This window comes from Mustelus asterias, chromosome 11 (genome assembly GCF_964213995.1).
Source record: "Mustelus asterias chromosome 11, sMusAst1.hap1.1, whole genome shotgun sequence".
Taxonomy (NCBI): domain Eukaryota; kingdom Metazoa; phylum Chordata; class Chondrichthyes; order Carcharhiniformes; family Triakidae; genus Mustelus; species Mustelus asterias.
In genome coordinates this window covers 75504569-75517576 of record NC_135811.1, presented here as the reverse complement: position 1 = coordinate 75517576, position 13008 = coordinate 75504569, and the positions used below count along the sequence as shown (strand labels likewise).

The window sequence follows — 13008 nt, the reverse complement described above, 5'->3', positions numbered from 1 at the left end:
GCCAATCACCATCCTGACTTGGAAACATATTGCCATTCTTTCACTGTCACTGGATCAAAATCCTGGAACTCCCTAATAGCACTGAGGCTGTACCTACATCACAGAGACTGCAGCGGTTCAAGGAGACAGTTCACTACCACCTTCTCAAGGGTAATGAGGGTTGGGCAATAAATGTTGACCTAGTGAGGAACACCGCATCGCATGGGTGAATAAAATAAACTCTACAAAAGTAAAATTGTCTCCTGCTTCTCCCAAAGTGTCTGAAATTTGTTTTCTTCTTGGGTATCTCAGATCATTTAAAATCTCCTGCCCAGAATCTGGGCTTATCCATTTTTTTGATTCTGCAGTAACTTAAAAGTGCATGGTCCTGAAGTACTTCTGGTTTATTGGCTTAGCAGACCAGTAAGTTAATTTACCCTGTGATTGAATTAGTAAGAATGGACAATACTCGCTTCTCGGCCTTTTGGCTAAGATCAAGTGTAGTTTTGCTGTCCTGCACTTGATAGAAGTCAATGAGGTCACACTGAGGCTTCATTTGAAGCAATTTTTAAAAACGGCATCTGGGTCTTTTGGCTAAGATACAAATGAGATTAAGCACTGGAGGGGGTGCAATGTCTGCTCCCATCATGTAGATCAAGCCCGAGACAGGAAGAGGGCAACCTGTCTTGTCAGCTTGGATCTGTACTGTCTCACTCGTTGGGATGTTGAATTGGACTTTGATTGGATTTGATTGAATATAGCTTTTTAAAAAAAGGTAAGAATGGACAATCCTCTGAATGGCAGGTGTGTGTGTTAAGATAAAGAAAGCTGCTTCACCCTATACTTAAGTGTGGAGATGACAAATTCAAAATAAGATCTTCATTACTTTATTTATCTGCCTGTCTGTCGATGATGTGGAGATGCTGGCATTGGACTGGGGTGGGCACAGTAAGAAGTCTCACAACACCAGGTTAAAGTCAACAGGTTTATTTGGTATCACAAGCTTTCAGAGCGCTGCTTCTTCTTCAGGTGAGTGACTCACCTGATGAAGGAGCAGCGCTCTGAAAGCTTGTGATACCAAATAAACCTGATGGACTTTAACCTGGTGTGGTGAGACTTCTTACTGTCTCTGCAGGTGGATGGACACCTGATTTCTTTTGAAAAGGGTGTGGTGTCTCTTGAAATTCGGCCACTATTCTAAGAATTCCAATTTAGAATTTTAAACAGAAATAAATGAGAGGTCAGACAGGGGTGTGTTTTGTCCCACATTTATTCAATTTGTGCAGTGAAAACATTCGTGGAGAGATTGAAAACCTTCCTGGATTATTAGTTGGAGACCATAACCATAATAATATGAATAAACTGATGACGCCATCTTTATTGCTGATGTTGAAGAGAAACCGCAAAAGATTTTAGACAAAATAGTGAGTGAAAATGGGAAGAAAGAGCTGAGCATAAATAATAAGAAAACAAAATGTCCCATCATGTCCCAAAAGAAGACCATACCGAAATCCAAAATCACCATGAAAAATGCAAAGGTCAAACAAGTAGATAAATTTTGTACCTGGGAAGTATGTTAACATCAGACAAAAAGTAGGACCAAGAAATAAGATCAAGGACTTGACTAGCCAAAAATCCCTTTCAAAAAATGAAAATGATTATGGTCAACATAAATTTAGTCATGAAACCAAAGCTGAGAACCCTGGAATTCTGCACCACACCAATTTTGACATAACGAAGGCGAGTGTTGGACGATCGGTGAAGTGATGCAGAGAAGAATTAAGGCTGCAGAGTTGTGGTTTTTGAGACAATTGATGAGGATATCTTGCAGAAGTCGCACTGTCATTGAACAGGTGCTAGTAAAATCTGAGACCAAAGGAACTCTGCTGACCAAGATCAGGAAAAGAGAGTTAAAATTTCTTGGACATATAATTTAAAATCATGATTTATAAAATCTGTTGATGGGAAAGGTCGATGGTAAAAGAGATCATAGTAGATAAAGGAACAGCTTTTCCAAAAGCCCCTCAAACTGGGTGAATGCACCCCAGCAAAGATCATCCATGCCTCTTGAGCAAGATTGAATAGAAGTGTTTGGTAGCCAGTGCCCCCTCAGGACACGGTACCTGATGAGAGAGAAACTGGATTAAAGTCTGTTTAGATGGCATCAAACTTTCTGATTTTAATTATCAAATATTCACTGTAAAAGCATTTGCAACACTTTCTACAATAGCATTAGTGTGATGACACTTACACTGTGCTGTTTTCAACTATCACAGGATGTGCTGTGATACCTAAAATCATAGTTCTGTTGTCATTAACTATCCCTGAAAGAAAATCATAAGTAACAAAACCAAAACAGCAGCAAGTTCATAAGTCAATACATTATTTTATATACCCAAAGATAATTTTTTTAATTCCATGTCAAAACTCCCCTTTAATTTCTAATCACACAACTGTTAGCGTAGATTGTAACTCCTCCATTCCTTTATCAATTGAACTCATTGTCAAGGAGATATGGGATGGGATTTTCTGGTCTCACTCGTCCCGAAACTGGAAAATCCCACCTGAGGTCAACAGACCTTTCCATGGTCCGCCCTCGCCTGCTCCGATTCCCCTGGTGGGCAGGATGGTAAAATTCACCCCATGATGTGCTAATTCAGCAACCTGTGGGACATGGGTGTGTGTCTGTAACTTTCCCTGCCCAGGTGCTGGGTCTTCAGGCTATTGCCAGGTTTCACTTGCAACTCCTGGTGATTAGATTTGGAGCAGCTAACGTTGTATTCAACAAGACTATTTAGAATTAGAATCCCTACAGTACAGAAAGAGGCCATTCGGCCCATCGAGTCTGCACCGACCACAATCCCACCCAGGCCCTACTGCCATATCCCCACATATTTTACCCACTAACCCCTCTAACCTACACATCTCAGGACACTAAGGGGAAATTTTAGCATGGCCAATCAACCTAACCCGCACATCTTTGGACTGTGGGAGGAAACCGGAGCACCCGGAGGAAACCCACGCAGCCACGAGGAGAATGTGCAAACTCCACACAGACAGTGACCCGAGCCGGGAATCGAACCCAGGTCCCTGGAGCTGTGAAGCAGCAGTGCTAACCACTGTGCTACCGTGCCCCCTATTCTGTCAGTTCATTTTGGTAACTCAACTCCATTACTCTTCCAGTCTTAATTGTTCTTGTATAAAGGTCACACTTTCTTTGAAAACAAGATAAAAGTTTACAGCGGAGGCACAGATTTTGTGCAGGTTTCTTTTTTCCCTAGGAGGAGAGCTCACAGTAACCTACATTGTGTTCATACAATAAGTCCACACCCATCATGTCCCCAGCATTTGGTGTGCCGTTCAAATTACGATACTTGGTAAAGGTTTGGAGATTTTTAAAAGGGAAATCAAAGTAACATTCTGTGATTCTGTTGGTGACATGGCAAGGGAGTGGGGTTGGGGGGTGGTGGTGGGATGTGGATAGATGTTTTAGAGAGCTAGCACAGACACAATGGGTTAGATCTCTCTGCAGTAAAATCATAATGAATTGTCAATTTCTGAAATAGCATTTGGCTCCACACACAACAGTATATATTTTTATATTTTCCCTTCTCCTGCAGGTTACTGGAGTGAGCGTTTCAACAGGAAAGGATCAACTTGTGGTGTTCCACACCAAGGATAATAAAGACCTCATTGTGTGCCTTGATAAAATGCAGCCGGCTAATGAGAACCGCATCGGCGAGCTTGTGGGTGTTGTGGCCAATCACTTCAGAAGGTTAGAGGAATTGGGGTATCTCTGTACTTTAAAGTGGGAAATTTCACACTGACACTGAGTGAGGGACAATTAATGGACTCTTTCTCTCCTTCAAAACTTTGCATGGTCCAACATAAGTATCAAGGCTTAAAATTCACCTGCAACTAGAGCATGCAACAATCTTGATACGAAATTCTAGCTGTCTGAGATATAGTGCACTAGTGTTGTGCTGTTTTAAGCCAATCTTTAAAAATGCATTCTGTTTCAGCAAGATAGATTTCCTGTCAATCTTGAAATATTAATTCTAAACTGACCCATAAAATGTAAAAAAAAAGTTTTGGGGATTGAATAGGTTTCTCACGATACATGGATTTCTTATTCTTTTGGGACGTGAAGCTGGTCTGGATAGCAAATTGAAATGTATGTATGCCAGGGAAACATATTGCACAAGCTTTCTTTATTCCTGCAGAGTTGTGATTTGGTTAATGAGTACATCCCTATATGGAAGTTCCCCTCAGGTATCGCACCTGCTGCAATTTCTGCTTGTAATACATAATACGTGGCCTCAGGTCTTCAGCTTTCACACGAGTCTAGTCAGAAAAGATAAATCCCCTTCATATTGTAGGGAATCAGCTCTTCCACGTGCCTTTGATATAGAATCTATATAGTACTATCGCCTCTCCCTGGAGATCACATGGTCTGGAATGGGGGGGTGGGGGTGAGTTAATAGGTTGTGATGAACAAAGCATCGTAGCTGTGAGGGACAGCTCGGTGGATAGGATATTAGGATGTAGATAGGCTGGAAAATTGGGCGGGGATCCTGGATTCAGGATTCAATCCTGGACCGGGGAGCGGCGCGGGCTTGGAGGGCCGAAGGGCCTGTTCCTGTGCTGTATTGTTCTTTGTTCTTTGTACTACATTTACCCAGCAAATCATTATGAAGTTGGTGCAGTGAAAATTGTCGTTACTTTTATCAGGTTGTTTTAAATTAAGCAACGGTGGTTGTAAACAAATATTTTTCATAACTTTGTACTTGCAAATCAGGATTTGGGTATCGGTAGCACTCCAAAGTGCAATAAATAGGATGCAACCTGATTAATTCCACAGCATGCAAAGATGAGTCAATTAAGCCAAAAAAAAAGATGGACTGCTTAAAACCCTGATCTCACCTACTTGCCATAGCTCAGTGCAGCAACAACATATATTTATATAGCACCTTTAATGTAGTAAAGCATCTTGACACACTTCCCAAGATCATTATCGATGAAGATTTGACACCAAGCCACCTAAGAGATATTAGGACAGAATGTCCCACCCCCAGAGCAGACCCGACCCAACATACCCCGATGCCCACCACAAGCTTCAAGCAGCTCTAGCCAGTGGAGGTTTTCCAGAGCAGCTGGGTGTGCTTTACGCTGTTGTAGTTCCAGCAGACCATGATTTTATGCCCCGGGTGGAAGTTAGGGCTCAATGTTAGAACAGCAGGTGCAGGTTTTTTTTTAATTGACATTTCTTGAAATAAATTATTCTTTGTGGTTTTGCAGTGCCAATGTGTTTATTGATACATAATTAAAAGGTCTGAAGTAGATAAAAACTTCTTGAAAATTCAAATAATGAATGGCTGTGATTGATTGACAGCATTCTGAGAAGGTAAGAGAGGCAAAGTATATCGAAGGAAATGCTGGAACAGCTTTTCTTTTCAGTTGCCGACTCAAAACAAGGATTCCCATGGTTCACAATTCCGCTGAGGTGCTGTGAACAATGTTGGAACAGGCCTGTCTCTTTAAAAATTGCTGGGAGGAAGGGGTGAAATGCCCAGTCCCTCAATAAAGATGATAAGAGCAGGGAGTGCTAGGTGCAGGCTCACTACTGGCACCCTTATCCCATGCCAGTCAAAATTGCTGGTTCTGTCAACTCAACTGGACTCCTCATAAATCGTGGCAGCAATCTCCAATCCTGACGTGGCTAAACCTTTTAAGGTAAAAGATCTATTGTGCTGATCCTGTTGACTCAGTGCAAACTCTGGAAGAATGATGATTTAGAAGAATGATGTAATTATAATAAAAGCTTCTTATTGGGAGGACCCCTGTGGGAAGCAGAACATTTCCTTCATCTGGTAACTACTGACTAGAAGACAGCATAATTCCCATGTACGTAGACGGCACGGTGGCACAGTGGTTAGCACTGCTGCGTCATAGCACCAGGGACCGGGTTCAATTCTGTCCTTGCGTGACTGTGTGGAGTTTGCGTGTTCTCCCTGCGCCTGTTTGAGTTTCTTCCCACAGTCCAAAGATGTGCAGGTTAGGTGGATTGGACATGGTAAATGCGCAGGGTTTTTAGGTTAGGGTCGGGGGGGTGGGCCTGAGTAAGATGCTCTTTGAGAGAGTTGGTGCAGACCCGATGGGTTGAGTGGCCGCCTCCTGCATGGTAGGGATTCTGTGTACCAATTGGGTGTAAAATGTGGTTAGTTGTAGCGTCTTTTGATATGTTTGTATTATATAATAAATCCATCTTTAGGCCCAATTGTACTATGAGTCAATCAGAGAAAGCTGTGGACACCTAGTCAATCCTGCCAGCTATACATCATGTACTTCTGGAAAAGCCTATTCAGTCATCACAAAGAATTAAGAGTACTGGCTTGCCTGTTGTGAAAGGAATCATTTAACTACTGCCTTTGTTTGAACCACCTGCATCTGCTAATCCAATAATGGATTTGCTTCATTGCTATCCTAATGCTGTATTTACTTTCACACGATATCGCCAACGTCAGCCCTGACTGCACCAGCCCTGTCATCCAATTGAAAGGCATTGGTGCTGCCCATGGAGAGTCTGAGATTACAAAGTAAAGCTGGTTTCCACAGGTTCTTGTGCCAGTGTAGGGGTTCCTGTGGGCATACAAAAACCACCACCGGGGAACAGGGGCAGCTAGTTTTGTGGCTATTGATTGGGGACGGCGCTCGGTCCTCCTGTTCAGATTGGAGAAACTGCATTTCTATTCGCTGGACATTGCGTAAGATCAGGAGTAGAAGCAAAATTTCAAATTGCAAATGAACAATGTATATACAATTGGTTAGTGTTTGGGCCACTTAGGAAACTGCTCCATGATATGATAACATCAATAGCATGGAACCCTAGTTATTGCATAACTGCTTCTTAGGGCTGTTCAGTTGTGCAAATGTAGCATGTAAACAGATCAAGCTTTTGCACTCAAGCTGGAATTAAGATGTGTTCCTACAAATGTGCAGCCTTTCATTTTACTTTTCACAGAACGATACACTATAGAAGGTGGTCATTTGCCCATTACTCTGAACCTGAGCAGTCTAATTTTTCTAATTCCTCTACCCTTTTCCCATAATCATGGAAATTTTTCAAATGTATATAAAATTCCCTTTTAAAAGTTGCTACAGATCTTGCATCCACCCCCCCATCAGGGAGTGCATTCCAGATTATAACAATTTATTACATTAAAAAAAACCTCCTCTCCCCCTTGATTTCTTTTGTCAATTATCTTAAATCTGTGTCCACTGGTTATCAGCGCTTCTGCCACTTTATTTGCCCTATCAGCAGCTTTGAGCATCATCTCTCTTGAATCTCTACTTAACATTCTCTGTTCTCAGGAAATAAACCACCTTCTCTCATCTATATATAAAACTGAAGTTTCACATCCCTGTACCGTTCCAGTCAATCTGCTTCGCCACCTCGCTGAAGATCTTGATGTCTTTTCCAGAGTATGGTGCCCAGAACTAGACACATTACTCCAATTGATGCCTAAACAGTAATCTATAAAGGTTAAAAATAACTTCTTGCTTTTAACCTTACACCTCTGTTTCTAAAACCAAGAATCTCACCTGACTTTTTTTTTAACAGTGTTGTCAACTTGTATTTTCAAATATTTGCATATGTACAAGTGTTCCTATTCTTACATATCCTTTAAAATTGTATCATTTAGCTCGCATTTCCTCTACTCAATTCTTCTTAACAAATTCAGATTATTAATAAAAAAATTTAAAACCCAGACACCTGAAAGACACTGACGCCTGTCCCATCCCCTACCATGTCAAAAGCAGCTTTTCACCACTTTTCTCTGCTCTGTGACTCCTAGCCAGTTTCAAATCCATATTGCCAATGTCCACTTGATCCCATAGATTGCAAATTTCCTTAAATGTCCATTCTGTGGCACTTAATTAAACACAATTTCAGCCGCACTAGCTCCATCACCCCTCTAATTTTGTTCCTTTAACTGTAGTTTCTAAAATTGCAAATTCTGCACAGAAGCAGATTCTGTTGTTGTACATGAAGCTTCTGTTTGAAGCATGGAGTACGCATATATTTGAGATAATTCCAGTAATGACACTGTTTTGAGTTTCAGTCCTTCCCATGGCCGATGATTTCATCTTCCTGAGTCAGTGAAAGCCCACCAGATTATCGCAGTTCTGTTTGTCTAAAATTTAAGGTGTCATTTCAGGAGCAAAACGTAGAACATAGAACATTACAGCACAGTACAGGCCCTTCGGCCCTCAATGTTGCGCCGACCAGTGGAACCAATCTAAAGCCCCTCTAATCTACACTATTCCAATATCATCCATATGCTTATCCAATAACCATTTGAATGCTCTTAATGTTGACGAGTCCACTACTGCTGCAGGCAGGGCATTCCACGCCCTTACTACTCTCTGAGTAAAGAACCTACCTCTAACATCTGTCCTATATCTCTCACCCCTCAATTTAAAGCTATGTCCCCTCGTGCTAGCCATCACCATCCGAGGAAAAAGTCTCTCACTATCCACCCTATCTAATCCTCTTGATCATCTTGTATGCCTCTATTAAGTCACCTCTTAACCTTCTCTCTAACAAAAGGATGCACTTTCCCCTGCATCATTGGTTCATATGAGTCAGCAGGAGTTAGGCCGGTACTGAGTGCTTTTACCAGTGTGTCAAATTACCCACAGGGCAGAAAGATATTGGAGAGGGCAGCATAGGGCTGTTAAGATTTGTATTCTCTCTGTAAATAATTGGCAATTGACTTGAGCCTCATCCAAGGGGGAATGGCGATTGCAACTGGAGTGACAATATCCAACCAGCATCCATGTTCTTTCTGTAGAGTGTATCATCATTACAATTACACTAGTGACACACCTGTGTTTTCTGTGTGGTTTGTATGGTTTTAGGTCCTTCAGGAATATCATTGAAATTTATAATTTGATTGGGTTTGGTGTGACTCAGTGGTTTATTTGTTCCTGAGTATTTGCTTATCATGTACATTTTCCACGTTCACAATTGGCACAGTCTGTGGGTATTTTTAAAGTTTTGTGAACAAAAGTATCAGAGCTGTTTATTTTGGCGATTGACTCCAAGGTTAAGATTATGCAATTTGTAATCTGAGAGGGGATGGGATTGTGGTCGTTTAAGTGATGAATAAATTGGACACAATCCAGCTAGACAACTTATTTGAATTGAATGGAGCTGGTCGCGTGTGTCTATAAAATTGATATGGCAAGAGTTAGGTTAGATCCCAGCATGTATTTATTCATAGAAAACACGTCCCCCTGAAACAGCCACTGAGATGTGCTGAATATTCTACCACACATTCCTTTCAAAGAGAACTTGACAAATACCTTAGAGAAGGGAATATTTCCATTTCTGAGGTAAATTATTAGGTAGTTATGATTATATAAGAGTCCTAGGCAATATGGTCTCCTGGAGGTGTTTGGGAGAGGCAGGTTAGCTTTCTTTCTCTAAATTGCTCACAGGAACTTTTAAGTTTATTTATTAGTCCCAAGTAGGCTTACATTCATACTGCAATGAAGTTACTGTGAAAATCTCCCAGTCGCTACACTCCGGCACCTGTTCGGGTACATTGAGGGAGAATTTAGCATGGCCAATTCACCTAACCTGCACATCTTTGGACTGTGGGAGGAAACCGGAGCACCCAGAGGAAACCCACGCAGACACGGGGAGAACGTACAAACTCCACACATACAGTGACCCAAGACAGGAGTCGAACCTGGGTACCTGGCGCTGTGAGGCAGCAGTGCTAACCACTGTGCCACCGTACCTCCCTTGTGCCTTTCACAGTAGACAGTATGGTTAGGGTCACCACCTCAAAGAATTCAATCAAATTTGGAGGGGAAAGTCTACATTGTACATTTCGGATCTCTCCTTTTAGTACTTCCCACTGGTTTTGCACTGATTTATCCTCTACCAGTGCTGTCCAGTCCACCTCAACCAAGTCCCTTTTCATTCCTGCAAAATTTTCCTTCCCCCAGTTCAAAAATTTTGCACCTGCTTTATCTTTGTCCTTTTGCATGGTAATGCTAAATCTAACTGAATTGTGATCACTATACCCGATATGGTCGCCTACTGTCACTTCACCCGCTTCCCCTTCTTCATTCCCCAAGACTAGGTCTGGAATTGCATCTCTTTTTCATTGGGTTTGTCACTAATTTGTGAAAAAGGATTTCCTGGACAGATTGCATTAATTTTTCTCCCTTGGTGCCCCTTATATTGTTTGAATCCCAGTTGATATTGGGGCAGTTAAAGTCTCTTACTATTATTGCCCTCTTGTTCTTGCAGGCAGAAATTTGCCTGCATGTTTGTTCTTCTATCTCCCTTTCACTATTTGGGTTTTGTATTATACTCCTAGTAGTGTTACTGCCCCTTATTTCTAAGCTCAACCCTTAAACCCTCGTTTGTTGACCCATTTAGTATATCATCCCTTCACACAACTGGAATTGATTCTTTAAGGATTAATGCTGCTTTCCTCCTTTTTAATCTCTCATCCCATCATGTCTGAAGACTCAATAAGCAGGGATATTAAGCTGCCAATTTTGCCCCTCCTTTAGCCAGATTTCCATTATAGCAATGACATCCCGCTGCCATGTGTTTACCTGTGCCCTTAACTCATCTACCTTGTTTGTAATACTCCTTGCATTGAAGTATAAGCAGTTTAACTCCATCAATTTCCCTTGCTGGATACTTTTTAAACTTTGCTCCCCCTGTAATTCCTGAGGAAAAGAAGGACAAGCAGATACATTACCCCTCCTCATCCAAATCTCCAATCTTCTGTTGGCTATAGGTCAGCGTTATTCTTTTCTGAGGTTCGGTGGTGGAGCATTCAGTGTTCAGTAACAGAAGGGATTGTAAAGAGAGAATTTATGTTGATCAGCAAAAGAATCCGAGCTGATATCTTCTTTACTCTTTCATAGAATGTGAGTGTCATTGGCAAGGTCAGCATTTGTTGTCCGTCCCATGAATTGAATAGCTTGCTAGGCCATTTCAGAGGACAGTTAAGAGTCAGCAATGTTACTGTCCCATGCGAGAGGAATGGACGGTAGTGAACCAGATGGAATTTTACAACAATCTATGATCGATGTCATGGTCACCTTATTTGAGATCAGCTTTCTATTCCAGATTTATTAATTGAATGTAAATTCAGCCAGCTGCCGTGATGGGATTTGTACCCATGTTCCCAGGGCATTAGCCTGGGACTCTGGATTGCTCGTCCAGTGATGTTATCACTTTGCCACCATCTCCTCTGTGCACAGATGGGAATTATTTTATACATAGCGAGTTATTGTGAACTGGAATATATTGCCTGGAAGAACTGGGAAGCAGGTTCAATAGTAAATTTCAAAGGAATTTATTGAAAGGGAGAAAATTGCTGGTATCTGAAACAAGGACTGGAGAGTTGAGCTCATTGGATACCTCCTTCAAAATCCCAGCAGTGGCCTGGGTACGATGGATCGAATGCCTTCCTTTAGCTGGGAGATTTAATGATTCTGTGGCATGTGGCTAGGTAAAGCCAAAGAGCTAGGAGAGGAGTACACCTGTATTTCAATCAGGTTAATATGCACTTTATGCATCAAACTTTGCTTGATGCAATACTATAAGGTGATATCTATCTCACTGTTCCAATGGTGACCTGTTTAACCTTTAGAAAACTGTAATACTGCAATTTAAGTGTGTGTTTTATTCTTTAACTGCAATCTTTGTAGCACTGTGTCTAAACTGAAGGACATGATTTTATTGATTCTGTTTTTGAGATGCTGTGTGTTCAGTTCAAGGCCAGTGCAGGATATTCCATCATGGTTCAACAAGCTTTATGGAGACAGATTCAGACTGAGGAATATTCATGTGTTTAAAAACACATCACACGAAGGAAACAAAGTTAAAACAGAAAGCACTAGAAAAATGCAGCATGTCTGGCAGCATCTGTGCAAGGCGGAACACAGAGTTAATGTTTCAAGTCCGATATGTCTCTTTTTTTGAAACACTGGTCCGAAGAAGAGTCGTATGAACTTAAAACGATAACTCTGTTTCTCTCTCCACAGGTGCTGTCAGGCCTGCTGAGTTTTTCCAGAACTTTTTGTTAGATCCCCAGCATTTTGCTTTTATTTAAGGAAATGAAGTCATTGGATAGGATTTGGAAGATGAGGAGTTTGGAAAAAATGAAAGTGAGAAGATCAAAAATATCTGAACCACCAGTAACTCAGAAATCCCTTTCAAGGTTGGTGGCAGGGCATAGGGCCACGATGGGAAAATCACAGGCAAAGCAGTTGTGTCGATTCCTCAATGTGTTCCCTGGCTTCAAGGCAGTGATAGCAACCCGCACAACACCGATGGGAAACTAATGAGATTCATCAGCAGTCAATTAGCAGCAATTGTCCACTGTAAAGAAGATTTTACTGGCATTGTGCAGAACCCCCTCTGTGTCTACAGGTTATCAGGTAACAAAAGGCGCGTGCAGAATGGAAGGTTAAAATACCTTGACAGATATTCTAAATGTACTGCCTTAAGATGCAAATAGGTGGCAAGCCTGAAATCCCCTTCAGGCAGAGGCCTGCAATTTCTTTCCAATCTCCTGGAGACTGCCGAAATAACTGTTTTTCAGGAATTGGCAGCATTGACTCCAGCAGTTTTACTCCTCCATTTTTTTTCTGGGCCACTCACATTCCATACACAGCAGCAGCATTCTCACTGCGCACACAATCAAGTCTTGCAATTTCATGCACTCACTTACCCTCTAGCCTCCGCAACCCTGCATATCACTCCAAATTGGATGGTAAGTCTGGAAGCGGCCTCTTATTCGGGCACTTCCCATGAAATTACCTCTGGAGGGAATTTACTGAAAATGGTCCCGACTGCTGAAAAATTTCAAAGCCCTACTTTCAGTCCTGTGCAAACACCTGAAAACATACAAGTCGCAGACAGTAGTTTATTTTTCAATTTGGAGAAGCGGCTCTAACCCTTGATCATTTGTAACCTAATCACACAGA

The 13008-nt window shown here is 41.7% G+C and overlaps 1 protein-coding gene across 1 annotated transcript in view; it reads left to right on the top strand.

Annotated features, from left to right (window-relative positions):
* The window catches only part of myo1d (myosin 1D), a 562434-nt gene that overhangs the window by 389493 nt on the left and 159933 nt on the right, over positions 1-13008 (top strand). Inside the window, exon 21 of the mRNA XM_078223777.1 lies at positions 3600-3754. Within this exon, the coding sequence (XP_078079903.1) occupies positions 3600-3754 (155 nt within the window). The remainder of the gene's footprint in view (positions 1-3599; positions 3755-13008) is intronic.